This window comes from Rana temporaria, chromosome 4 (genome assembly GCF_905171775.1).
Source record: "Rana temporaria chromosome 4, aRanTem1.1, whole genome shotgun sequence".
NCBI lineage: Eukaryota > Metazoa > Chordata > Amphibia > Anura > Ranidae > Rana > Rana temporaria.
Window position 1 is genome coordinate 454,354,736 of NC_053492.1, and position 15,030 is coordinate 454,369,765.

At 42.6% G+C, this 15,030-nt stretch overlaps 1 protein-coding gene across 2 annotated transcripts in view; it reads right to left on the minus strand.

Moving 5' to 3' along the window:
- The window catches only part of LHCGR (luteinizing hormone/choriogonadotropin receptor), a 230,749-nt gene that overhangs the window by 43,963 nt on the left and 171,756 nt on the right, over positions 1–15,030 (minus strand). For both annotated transcript variants that reach the window (XM_040351597.1, XM_040351598.1), the window contains one exon: positions 2,032–2,106. In XM_040351597.1, coding sequence (XP_040207531.1) covers positions 2,032–2,106 — 75 coding nt within the window. The remainder of the gene's footprint in view (positions 1–2,031; positions 2,107–15,030) is intronic.

Genomic DNA, 15,030 nt, shown 5'->3' on the forward strand with positions numbered 1-15,030 from the left:
GGATATCGGTTAGGCGTAACAGAAAGTATTCTTCTCATTCACTAATCCAGTTTACACAATGCCTCAAATCTGTTCACAGATTTCGATTTTACTTGTAAAATCCATATAAAAAAAAAACACAAACCAGTAAAAATTGCAGACGGAAAACATTAATCACATCTTATAGACAGGACCTCCTTACATCTTTATCCTTCAATTGATTGATGGAAGAGGTAGCTCTTCCTCAGAGCTACTTGTTTGCACAGATGAATAAGGGTTAAATACTCCATGATCAGTGAAAGGCCATCAAACTCCACACCCCTTGACCACCCTCGGGATTTTAGGTAGGAGGTGACAGGTCCTGTCTATAAGATGTAATGTATGGTTATAAACCTGCAATTTTTACTTATTTGTGAATATTTTATTGGATTTTATAGATAAAGTGGTGTCTTAGTTTGATGGACAAGGTCAATACATTTAGGTGGATTCAGAAAGACTTAGGCTGGCGTATCAGTAGATACGCCAGCCTAAGTCTGAATGTGCGCCGGCGCTAATTTAAGCATATTCTGGTAACCAGATATGCTTAAATTAGGCTCAGATACGAGCGGCGTGTCTTACACCGTCGTATCCTAAAGTGTAATTTTTAGGCTGACCGCTAGGTGGCGCTTCCATTGCGGTCGGCGTAGAATATGTAAATCACTAGATACGCCTATTCACGAACGTACGCCCGGCCGACGCAGTACTGATACGCTGTTTACGTAACGCATTATCAGGCCTAAAGTTATTGCATCAAATAGCTGGAATAGTAATGTTAAAGTATGGCCGTCGTTCCTGCGTCAAAATTTGAAAATTTTACGTCGTTTGCCTAAGTCGTCCGTGAATAGGGATTTACGTCATTTACGTCCATGTCAAAACCAATAGGACCGTGCGGCGTACTTAGCCGCAATGCACACTGGGATATGTACACGGACGGCGCATGTGCCATTCCAAAAAACCGCCAATCACGTCAGGTCAACCCAAATTAACATAAAACACGCCCCATCAGCCTATTTTGAATTAGGCGCGCTTACGCCCGCCGCATTTACGCTACGCCGCCGTAACTTAGCAGGCAAGTACTTTGTGAATCATGTACTTGCCTCGCTAACTTACGGCGGCATAGTGTAAACACGATACACTACGCCGCCGCAAGGATAAGCCTGCCTACCTGAATCTAGCTTATTCTCTTTTTTTTAAAGAAATTAACTGTAAACAGGGCCGCCATCAGGAATTTTGGGGCCCCTTACATAGCTTCAGGCATGGGCCCCCTGGAGCAGAGAACCGGGGGGTGGGGGGTGCTGCTGCCTGAAATTGAGAAGCGGGGGGGGGGGGGGCCTTTACAAAAAAGAAGAAATAAAGAAAAATATATGTATAAAAGAAATTATAAAAAAAAAGGGGGGTAGCCATCCGGAGGCCCTGGGGACCTCTGGGCCCTTTAATAAAAATAAACCTCTGGGCCCTTTAATAAAAAAAAAAATTAAAAAAAAAATATATAAAAAATATAAAAAAATTAAACATTTATAAAAAATACATGGACCTTTTAATAAAAAAAAATTAATAAAAAAGTATAAACAAAAATAAAAAAATAACCTCTGGGCCCTTTAATAATAATAAAAAATATATGTATATATATATATATATATATATATATATATATATATATATATATATATATATATATATATATAATAAAAATAAAAATATATATATAAAAAAAATTGTTTTATAAGAAAATAAATAAAAAAAGGGGGGGGGTTGCCATCCGGGGCCCTGGGGACCCCGGGGCCCCTTACAGGTGTACTGCCTGTACCCCCCCTGATGGCGGCCCTGACTGTAAATCAAACAATAGTTCTTATCTGTTTTTTTGGCACCTGTAAAGTCCAATATTACTAATATAGGCCTGTAATGAAAGTGATTATGCATTCTATGCATAAAGAAAAATGAAGAAATCATTTAAGAATTATTAATATATGTCTTGAAGTGACAAGAAAAGAGAGAAATGATTATTGTACTTACAGACGATTTGGTCCAGTAGCTCCCTTTAAGGCATCATTATGAAAGCGTTGTAGATTTTTGTTGTCATTAAGAAACCTGCATGCAACAGATATTAATTACAGTACATTTTCTCAATAGGGTTTCAGCTTTAATAGTCATCTCCTGCCTTGAGTGTAATGACTTCTCCTAGCGTCACACACAGGATTTAAAAGTGTCTAATTGTTGCTCATAGCCAGTTGACCAAAAGATCTTCATTTATTTAAAACTAAAAAATGTGTTACTTTCAATGCTTTTGACTTGAAGTTATAAAACTAAATAATATTATCTTCACTAAAATAGGTCTGGATAGATGACCAAGTCTTTCAATATTCTTTCCATTGCAGTATTTATTACATCAAGTTATAATATAAGTGCATGTTCGATAAAGTCAAACGTGATCCTGTAGGCAGATTTAATGCCGCCAATATGCAAAAAGGACCTGTAGTGTATTATCTGTGAGCGTATTCTTTGTGCAGATTTTATCTAAAAACAAAAATATAGGTAAATGCCGCGTACACACGATCACTTTTCGGCACAAAAAATAATTTAAATTTTTCAGCATGTTCAAAAAACGACGTTTTTCCAACTTCATCATTAAAAACGACATTGCCCACACACCATCGTTTTTGAAAAATTATGAAAAAAGCGCGGTGATGTACAACACGTACGACGGCGCTCTAAAGGGGGAGGACCAGATCCACGTAGATAATCGTAAAATTAAGCGGACGTATCGTATCGTAGTTACGCTACGCCGCCGCAACTTTGAGAGGCAAGTGCTGTATTCACAAAGCACTTGCGTCTAAAGTTACGGCGGCGTAACGTAAATGTGCCGCGTAAGCGCGCCTAAATCAAATGAGGAACAGGGGGGCGTGTTTTATGTAAACTAAGCATAACCCCACGTAAATGACGCTTTTTTAGAACGGCGCATGCGCGCGCATGCTCAGTATCACGTCGAATTTTCAAATTAAATTACGCCCGTTCAATGCCTAGACGACGTGAACGTAATTTACGCAAAGCCCTATTCGCGAACGTTTTACGTAAACGACGGAAAATTCGACACTGGCCCGACGTCCATACTTAACATTGCGTACGCCTCATAGAGCAGGGGTAACTATACGCCGGAAAAAGCCTTACGCAAACGACGTAAAAAAATGCACCGGGAGGACGTACGTTCTGAGAATCTGCGTATCTAGCTAATTTGCATACTCTACGCAGAAATCAACGGAAGCGCCACCCAGCGGCCAGCGTAAATATGAACCTATGATCCAACGGCATACTAAGACGTACGCCAGTCGGATCTAGCCCACATTCAGGCGTATCTTGTTTTGTGAATACAAAACAAAGATACGCCGGCGCATCGTAGAACTTACGCGGTGTATCAATAGATACGCCGCCGTAAGTTTTTCGTGGATCTGGGCCAAAGTTTTTTTCACCTGCTTTTAGCTGATTCCTTGTTAGTAAAAGACGATTTGCGCTTTTTTGTCTGTTACAGCGTGATGAATGTGCTTACTCCATTATGATTGGTAGTTTTACCAGAACGAGCGCTTTTTACATTTTAAAAAACGACATGAAAAAATGCAGCATGTTCGAATATTTTTGTTGTTGTTTTTCAGAAGCCGAAAAACGATGTGAAGCCCACACATGATCATTTTAAATGACGTTTTTAAAAATGTCATTTTTTTTTCATGCCGAAAAATGATCGTGTGTACGCGGCATTACATTTATAGCACTCACCTACAGCCTCATAGGCTACATACAGGGATTGGACAAAAATATGGGAGCACCAGGTAAAAGAATGAAATTGCTACCGAATATGATGTTGGACCTCCTTTGGCATCCAAGACGGCCTGAATTCTCCTGGGAATTGACAAATATAAGTCTTGGATGGGGTATAATGGAATCTGATACCACTCTTCTTGTTCAAATATTTTATTGTAATGGAGAAGGACGAGATATAATGAATGTGTCGCAATGACATTTTGTGGCGTAAAAAGATGGGTACAATCATCCTGCTTTGAAACAATAATTGGAACAGCCTTAACCTCAGTACAATGTGGTGAAACAATCTCATTAGTTTGATCAAAATTTGTTAGGCAAGTGGTGTCCAAATCATGGAGTAATTCCAAGTAGTACTTAAAGCGATGTTCCCTCCAAAAAAAAATATATTTAAAGTCAGCAGGTACAAATACAGCAGCTGCTGATTTTTATTATATGGACAGGGTGCCCGCGATGTCAGTAGCCGAAGCCGATCTGTATGTCGGCTCTCGGGTGCTGCCGCCGCCATCTTCGGTAAGGGAATCAGGAAGTGAAGCCTTGCGTCTTCACTTCCTGGTTCCCTACTGCGCATTGCCCGAGTCATGCTGCACATCCTCACTGGTCCTTCCTGTCTTCTGGGACCTGTGTGTCTCTCAGAAGACAGTTGGAGGGACAGAGTAGGTGCCGAATGTGGCGTAGGTCACCTATGCCAGGAAGTGGGAGCAAATACCTGTATTACACAGGTATCTGCTCCCTCCTCCCCCTGAAAGGTGCCAAATGTGACACCGGAGGGGGGGAGGATTCCAAAAAGTGGAAGTTCCATTTTTGGGTGGAATTCCGCTTTAAGAACTTAACCAGTTAGAACAATTATATGCCAAGTTAATACCACTCTTCATGCAAAAATCTTTCCAGTTCTCGCAGACATGCCAGAGGGGGAAAACAAGCCCAAACCTTGTTCTCCAAAATTGACCATAGTGGCTTTATGATACTGAGGTCTGGCGACATGTGGGGCCCAAGGAAGGTGCGAGACTTCGTCTGCATGCTCTTCAAACCACAATTTGACAACACCAGCTGTGTGAATTGAAGCATTATCGTCTCGATAAATGGCACGGTCTTCGGGAAACAATGTCTGCACATGGTCAGCCAAAATTTGTACATAGTGACTGGCAGTAACTCTACCTTTCAAGGTAATAACGGGGCCTGCAGAATACCAAGATATGGCTGCCCAAACCATGATTGCGCCTCCGCCATGCTTTACCGTTGGCACAAGACAGTCCTGGTCGTAATCTTGGGACAGTGTTCACTACATGTAAACATGTCCGGTGGTTGAGAGCACTGTGAAGCTTGGTTCATTGCACCATATTACAGTCTTCCATTGATTTATAGGTGTTACACCACTCTCTCCGCTTCTCAGCATTACTATCGGTCACTCATGGTTTGACAATTGCAGCTCGCCTGTGAATGTTTGCTTCAGGAGTTCAAAAGAATGGGAGGAAAGGGGGAATAGCTTGTTTTAAGGCCCCCCTTTCCCTCATGGGATGGTGGGAGTTTCAAGCCCCCATTGATTGATTTTAATGGTGGGCTTTTGTGATAAATCAAAAAAGGTCAGCTGATTGGGAATGTTCTGGAGGGGCCTTTAAGATAGGTAATTTAAGGTCACCTGGCCCTCCAGAACATTCTAGAAATTCCCAGGATCCCTATTTAAGCAGGAGGATGAGGGGGGTCTTTGCCAGTCGCCAGGGGGGTATTTGAAGAGCACACCACTGATTGTGTTAAAAGTTTTAAAGTATTTACTGTATTGATCAAAACAGTTATGGTGAATTGTTAATTGTTTATATTTGTGAAAACCAACAAGGCCAGTTTGGTGTCTTTAGTGTTCTTTGTATGTTTGGAGCTTATGCCGCCTACCGTCCCATGTTACATCACTTCTTCCGATTTTAAAGCAAAACACATAGACAGATTCAGAAAGAGTTAAGCCGGCGTATCAGTAGATACGCCGGCGTAACTCTGAATCTAAGCCGTCGTATTTTTAAGTGTATTCTCAAATTGAGATACACTTAAATCTAGCTAAGATACGACGGCCTACGCCGTCGTATCTTAGCTTTCTATTTAGGCCGGCCGCTAGGGGCGTAAACTCTGATTTACGCCTAGAATGCGTAAATCAGCGAGATACGCCTATTCACGAACGTACGCTTGCCCGTTGCAGTAAAGATACGCCGTTTACGTAAGGCGTTTTCAGGCGTAAAGTTAGTCCAACAAAAAGCTGGCCTAGCCAATGTTAAGTATGGACGTCGGTCCTGCGTCGAATTTTGAAATTTTTACGTCGTTTGCGTAAGTCGTCCGTGAATGGAGCTGGGCGTAATTTACGTTCACGTCGAAACCAATAAGTCTTTGCGGCGTAATTTTGAGCATGCACACTGGGATATGTCCACGGATGGCGCATGCGCCGTTTGTAAAAAACGTCAATCACGTCGGGTCACGATTCATTTGCATAAAACACGCCCACCTCTTCACAATTTGAATTAGGCGCGATTAGGCCGGCACATTTACGCTACGCCGCCGTAACTTAGGACGCAAGTGCTTTGTGAATACAACACTTGCCTCTCTAACTTACGGCGGCGTAGCGTAAATACGATACGCTACACCGGCTCAATCATACGCCGCCCTACGTGAATCTAGCTAATAGTGTCACTTTCACACCTGCTAATCATGCAGTGTTTCCATATTTTTGTCCAACCCCTGTAGATGTGTAGTTACAAGCACCACTTCCTTAATTCCGTGGGGTTTATATACTAAAACTGGGAGTGCAATATCTGGTGCAGCTCTGCACAGAAACCAATCAGCTTCCAGGTTTTTGTCAAAGCTTGATTAAACAGGCAGAAGTTAGAAGCTGATTGGCTACCATGCACAGCTGCATCAGATTTTGCACTCTCCAGTTTAAGTAAATCATCTCCCGTAAGTCTATACAGACAAAAAAAATGGGATTCTATAGGTGATTTCTCTAAGTAACACTTGAGTCCAGGAGAGATATGATGTGGTGTATACTGATGGAGGTTATATCTTGGCCCATGTGTAAGGATATCATTTTTGGAGGGTGGCCTTTTTCTTGGAAACTTTTAACATGTGCCAATAGCTATGTACCGTATATATTTTGGACTAATGCTGATGTCTATAAATATTACCATTCTTGGTCACTTGGAGGTTTCTCCTTTCTCCTCTGGTGACCCCTGCATGGGGTTATGGGTTCTTGTTTCCTTTTACCACGGCAATACACTTACATTCCAAATGTATGGTTACCTTTGCACTCCTGATGAAGCCATTTGCGAAACATGTTGAGTTTTTAACCACACCCATATCCAGTTTAAGCAGCAAGCGCCATGCAATTGAATTATATTGCTGTTTCATAAGTACCGTATTTATCAGCATATAACACGCACAGGCGTATAACACGCACCCTAACCCTAAGAGGGAAGTTTTAGGAAAAAAAATTTCACAGACCCCTGCGTATAACACGCATGCACAGTTTACCCTCTATTTTCAGGGTAAAAAAGTGAGTGTTATACGCCAATAAATACAGTACTTACCTGGATATTTCCAATATCAACTGGCTTGTCTTCTGAGGTGTTACACCAAGATAATACATTGTATATAAAACATGTATCAAAGTTTTGCATACCATGTTCTCAATAAATATTTTATTTAACCATATGGGAATGTGTTCACATTGCTTGTTCAGACAAAAAACCTATGGAATCCCAAAAAAGAAGGTAGTGCTGCGCAGCACTACCTTCTTTTTTGTTATTATCCTATGGTCTGATACATCAGTGCCGCAGCTATACCCCCATTGTCCCTTTCCCCCCCCCCACTCCCTTTGGTAGCGCGGTAATACCCACTCCTTCACCTATGGAATCCCATTGGCCCGGATTCACAAAGCACTTACGCCGACGTATCTCGAGATACGCCGCGTAAGTATAACTATGCACCGTCGTATCAATGCGCCGTGCCCACAATCTGAGATACGCCTAAAAACAGGCTTCCTACGACCGACGTAACTTGCCTACGTCGTCGTATCGTGGGTGCATATTTACGCTCTGGGATGCGGCCACGGGACAGCGCATGCGCCGTTCATTTTAAGTACTTCTATGACGCTTGGCCCATCATTTGCATGGGGTCACGCCTCATTAGCATGGCTCACGCCCACTTCCACCTATGCCGGCTTACGTTGAGGAAACCCAGCGTATCTTTAAGAGCGAGTGGGAGCAAGTGCTTTGTGAATCCAGTGCTTGCCTCTCTGCACTGCGTCGGCGTAGCGTATATTAGATACGCTACGCCGGCATAAATATGCGCCGATGTATGTGAATCCGGGCCATTGTTTTTTGTGTTTAGATGTATTTACAGTGCCCCCAAGTTCACTATGTGGCCCATTTATGTAGTTATACAAGGTGATCATATATACCATAAACACTTATTCTAAAGGGAGAATGCATTTACAATTAAGTGCCAGTGCTTTTTATTGTATCCTATACTCATTTAGAATAAATTAGTTATTAGTAGAGGTTGTTGGGCAAGGTATGTCTTTTTTTCTGATGATACAAAGGTGTGTAATAGGGTTGATATCCCTGGAGATGTCTAACACGGAACATGACCTGGCATTGCTGGAAGATTGGTCAAAGCAGTGCAAACTGCAGTTCAATGTTTCTAAATGTAGGCAGCTAAAGGGAATCGGGGGAGAACACAGCTCAACCACAGGGTTTTACCTCCCCTCAACTGCTAGTGTGATTGAGCCCTTAGTACATTTCCCTGAGCTACTTTACATGTGATCTAGAACTCCTACTTAGGTAGAAGGAACATCTGCAGGGTTAGAACCCCTGTCTAAATTTTTATTAGTGCCTGTGTCCCCTTTGGGGAGAATTAACCTCTCTATGCTTTATGTCCTCAAGCCTCAATTGTCCTCAAGATGGAAAGTGATGGGAAATCAAAACGTTCAAGTTGTCACCAGAACAAAAGGTTGTAGTATATTCTCCAATGGGGACACCTGTCCTGATGACAGCTTTCTAAGAGGGGAATTCACCTTACTTTGTAGAGACCTCTAACTTCCTGTTGTGTCTGTGGGACAGGAAGTAAAAGGAATCTCATCAATGGCAAAGACAGAAAAACTGACTCTAATGCCGCATACACACGGTCGTTTTTTGTCTTTTAAAAAAACTTTGTTTTTTCTCATGAAAAAAAACGACGTTGCCTACACACCATCGTTTTTTCAAAATGCTCTAGCAAAGCGCGGTTACGTTCAGCACATACGGCGGCACTCTGTTCCATTCAAGCTCGCGTCATAACTTGCGTCTGAGCATGCGCGGCTTTCAAAACGTTGTTTTAACCACTTAAGACCCGGACCTTTAGGCAGCTAAATGCCCAGGCCAGGTTTTGCGATTCGGCACTGCGTCGCTTTAACAGACAATTGCGCGGTCGTGCGACGTGGCTTCCAAACAAAATTGACGTCCTTTTTTTCCCACAAATAGAGCTTTCTTTTGGTGGTATTTTTATCTTTTATCTTTTGCGCTATAAACAAAAATAGAGCGACAATTTAAAAAAAAAATGCAATAATAAATATCCCCCAAAAACATATATAAAAACAAATTTCCTCAGTTTAGGCCGATACGTATTCTTCTACCTATTTTTGGTAAAAAATCGCATTAAGCGTTTATCGATTGGTTTGCGTAAAATTTATAGCGTTTACAAAATGTGTTTACATACGGCTCTCACCGTTCTTCAGCTCCGGGGAGCGATCGCTAAGGGGCGACTAGAAACGAATAGCCGCGCCCTCATCCCGGATCGCTCTCCGACGATTTCCGACTGCCGCATGTACCGGGGGGGGGGGGGGGGTGTGTAAATAATGGATACCAAGTGTTAATGAAGGAGGGGGTGCAGGCTGTCAGACAGCCACAGAAGGCTACAGAATGTTTACAAAGATGACACCATTGAAAAGAGCATTGTGAACAGATGAATGAAGACATTTAACCACTTCCCACCCGGCCACTGCATCTGAACGGCTGGGTGGGCGCTCTCTCCTGAGTGGACATTCAGAAACGTCCCTCAGAAGGAGGGGGATCCCGATGCGCTCTATTTACCCAGACACGTCGCATCTCAGATCGGCAGGTAGTGTCACATGACGGTAGTGTCCAATCACAGCCGTCATGTGATGTAAACAGAGAGCCGGTTGCTAGGCGATCGCCTCTCCTCACACATTAGTTGTCAGTGAGGAGAGTAGAGCGGATCGCTGCAGCCAGCTGGTGATCAGTGAGTAGGAGATGTTTTTTACAGCTCTTTACACATTGATCACCAGCCTAGTAACACACAATGTAAAACACACATGTCCCCAAATAGTAAAAACACCTGTCCCCACATATGTAACAGTAAAATCATATGTCCCAATGATTATCTGCACACATATGTCCGTGATCACCTGTGCACCTCTGTTCATTATCATCTACGTATGTAAGTCCATGATCACCTGTGCACCTCTGTACATTATCATCTATGTACATATGTCCATGATCACCTGTGCACCTCTGTACATTATCATCTATGTACATATGTGCATGATCACCTGTGCACCTCTGTACATTATCATCTATGTACATATGTCCATGATCACCTGTGCACCTCTGTACATTATCATCTACGTACATATGTCCATGATCACCTGTGCACCTCTGTACATTATCATCTACGTACATATGTCCATGATCACCTGTGCACCTCTGTACCTTGTCATCTACGTACATATGTCCATGGTCACCTGTGCACCTCTGTACATTATCATCTACGTACATATGTGCATGATCAACTGCGCACCTCTGTACATTATCATCTACATACATAGGTCCATGATCACCTGTGCACCTCTGTTCATTATCATCTACGTACATATGTGCATGATCACCTGTGCACCTCTGTACATTATCATCTACGTACATATGTGCATGATCACCTGTGCACCTCTGTACATTATCATCTACGTACATATGTGCATGATCACCTGCGCACCTCTGTACATTATCATCTACGTACATATGTGCATGATCACCTGTGCACCTCTGTACATTATCATCTACGTACATATGTGCATGATCACCTGTGCACCTCTGTACATTATCATCTATGTACATATGTGCATGATCACCTGTGCACCTCTGTACATTATCATCTACGTACATATGTCCATGATCACCTGCGCACCTCTGTACATTATCATCTACATACATAGGTCCATGATCACCTGTGCACCTCTGTTCATTATCATCTACGTACATATGTGCATGATCACCTGTGCACCTCTGTACATTATCATCTACGTACATATGTGCATGATCACCTGTGCACCTCTGTACATTATCATCTACGTACATATGTGCATGATCACCTGCGCACCTCTGTACATTATCATCTACGTACATATGTGCATGATCACCTGTGCACCTCTGTACATTATCATCTACGTACATATGTGCATGATCACCTGTGCACCTCTGTACATTATCATCTATGTACATATGTGCATGATCACCTGTGCACCTCTGTACATTATCATCTACGTACATATGTGCATGATCACCTGTGCACCTCTGTACATTATCATCTACATACATAGGTCCATGATCACCTGTGCACCTCTGTTCATTATCATCTACGTACATATGTCCATGATCACCTGCGCACCTCTGTACATTATCATCTACATACATAGGTCCATGATCACCTGTGCACCTCTGTTCATTATCATCTATGTACATATGTCCATGATCACCTGTGCACCTCTGTACATTATCATCTACGTACATATGTCCATGATCACCTGTGCACCTCTGTACCCTGTAATTTACGTACATATGAAAAATGGTATGAATCTCACGCCAAACTAACAATAATTGACTAATTTATAAACCATAAGTGTTCATAATCAGCTGCTCCCCAAAAACACAGTGACCTGTATCAATGATGTAAAAAATGGAGGGTAGGGGGCGCTAGATAACTTAATTATATTAATAGATTTGAAAAATAAGGAAATAATTGAATAAATAAATATATCTAAAAATGTGAATTGCAAAACCAACATTAATTGTGCAAATTGTGAATTAAATAGTGACAATTGATGATAACACATCCGTTACAAAACAAAGTTCATTCATAAAGTAACTGTGTCAAATAGTAGAAATTCAATGTGAGCTGGTGTTCAACATAATCCGCTGATAGGGGTCTCCACCTCCACCAAGACAAAGAATCACCCCAAATGTGCTCAAATGGATGGCTCCTTACCACAAGGTGTTGACCTATTTATTTAAAAAGAGGTCAAGGAAGCTTTTTGATCACAAGCCCAATGCTTCAGATCTCCATGCGCAGCTTAGAATCCTTTAGTGCAGCCAGACTCCCAATGTCACAGAACCGAACAATGAGAAAGAGAAACCGCCATAGAGTAATAACGTTTTATTGTAAAAAATATAAAACCATACAGTGCCAAATGGCCCCTTACTTGTGTTGGTGCCGGTCAGAGTAATTTTTGCAATAAAGTGAGTGTATATAAATAAATCTAGTATAAATCTAGTATATTGACATCTGTGATGCTGTTCGGATGTTTAATTTTGAAAGGCTGAAGGTTTAGCGCTGAGCAGTGGGGGGTGTACCAACATGGCCTCCGCCACCTTCCTACTGCTGGCGTTTAGCTTCTTTCAAAATCAAAACCGCATCACAGATGTCAATAGACTAGATTTATTTATATACGCTCGCTTTATTGCTAAAATTACTCAGAAATTCAAGACGTAGCTGGGTGTAGTAAGATGTCCGCTGCCACCGCCTGACTGCCGGTGTTTTGTCAAATTTGCAAACCTGGTAGCGGTGGAACGCATGCGCAGCTGACAGAACGTTACTTCTGTTCGCTGATCTGTCGGGTTCTCTTATCTGATAGAACACAGGCATCATCCAAATATCTTCACTCAAAGTAAATGACGTCATATGACGTCTACCCGTGGTTAAGAAAAAAAAACAATCCTCCCACGGTGATCTACGTACATTGCAAGGATTTTACTAAACTTTGTTGCAGATTATGGGGTAGATTCAGGTAGGGAGCGTGTATTTGTGTGCGGGCGTAACGTATCCTATTTACGCTACGCCTCCGCAACTTTGACAGGCAAGTGCAGTATTCACAAAGCAAAGTTGCGGCGGCGTAGTGTAAATAGGCCGGCGTAAGCCCGCCTAATTTAAATGTGGAAGATGTGGGCGTGTTTTATGTTAATTTATTGTGACCCCACGTAAATGCCGCTTTTTCCGAACGGCGCATGCGCCGTCTGTGCGCATGCTCCGCCAGTGCGCATGCTCCAAATTAACCCGCAAAAAGCCAATGCTTTCAACGTGAACGTAAATTACGCCCAGCCCTATTCGCGAACGACTTACGCAAACAACGGAAAATTCAACGCTGGCCCGACGTCCATACTTAACATTGGCTGCGCCTCATATAGCAGGGGTAACTTTACGCCGGAAAAAGCCTTACGTAAACGGCGTATCTGTACTGCGACGGCCGGGCGTACATTCGTGAATAGGCGTATCTAGCTGATTTACATATTCTAGGCGTAAATCAGCATACACGCCCCTAGCGGCCAGCGTAAATATGCAGTTAAGATACGACGGCGTAGGAGACTTACGCTGGTCGTATCTTAGACAAATTCTGGCGTATCTGATTCTTTGAATCAGGCGCCAAGATACGACGCCTCACACTCAGAGATACGACGGCGTATCTGGAGATACGCCGTCGTATCTCCTACCTGAATCTGGCCCTATCTGTTTCTGCTCTGGAAGAATAGCTGTTTGTCCATGTCTTGTCTTGGCTATGTCTTGTGCTTACTAATTCTGACTTGTATCTTAGTGCAGACTTCTGGGAAAATCAGTTAGACAATCACACAGGCAAGAAATTACATTTTTGGAGGCGCCTCCAGGCTGCTATACTGCAGTGAATTTTTCTGAAATATAAAAGGATCTATGTATCTATGTTTAGCGTGACAACGTCGTTTATTGTGTCAATCTTGCTGAAATGCAGGATGTACAGTGCATCCGGAAAGTTTTCACAGTGCTTCACTTTTTCCCCATTTTGTTATGTTACAGCCTTATTCCAAAATAGATTCAATCCCTTATTTTCCTCAAAATTCTACAAACAATACCCCATAATGACAACGTGAAAGAAGTTTGTTTGAAATCTTTGCAAATGTATTAAAAATAAAAAACGACAAAACTCCCATGTACATAAATATTCACAGCCTTTGCCATGACACTCGAAATTGAGCTCAGGCGCCTCCTGTTTCCACTGATCACCCTTGAGATGTTTCTACAACTTGATTGGAGTCCACCTGTGATAAATTCACTTAATTGGACATGATTTGGAAAAGCACACACCTGTCTATATAAGGTCCCACAGTTAACAGTGCATGTAAGGCCTTGTACACACGACCGAGTTTCTCGGCAAAAAACAGCAAGAAACTTGCTGGGATTTTTTTTTTGCCGAGAAAACCGGTCGTGTGTACATTTTTCGACGAGGAAACTGTTGAGGATCCCGTCGAGCCAAAAAGAGAGCATGTCTTCTTTTTCCTCGACGGAAAGGAGAAACTTGCCTTGTCGAGTTCCTCGACAGCCTAACAAGGAACTCGACGAGGAAAACGATGTGTTTCGCCCGTCGAGTTCCTCGGTCGTGTGTACGAGGCTTCAGAGCACAAACCAAGCCATGAAGTCCAAGGAATTGTCTGTAGACCTCTGAGACAGGATTATAGTGAGGCACAGATCTGGGGAAGGGTACAAACACATTTCTGCAGAATTGAAGATCCCAATGAGCACAGTGGCCTCCATCATCCATAAATGGAAGAAGTTTTGAACCACCTCCTTCTAGGGTGGGCCGCCCGGCCAAACTGAGCGATTGGGGGAGAAGGGCCTCAGTCAGGGAGGTGACCAAGAAATAGATGGTCACTCTGACAGAGCTCCAGCATTTCTCTGTGGAGAGAGGAGAACCTTCCAGAAGAGCAACCATCTCTGCAGCCACTCCTCAGTAAAAGGCACACGAAGGCCTACCTGGAGTTTGCCAAAAGGCACCTGAAGGACTCTCAGACCATGAGAAACAAAATTCTCTGGTTTGATGAAGCAAAGATTTAACTCTTTGGCCTGAATGCCAAGCGTCATGTATGGAGGAAACCA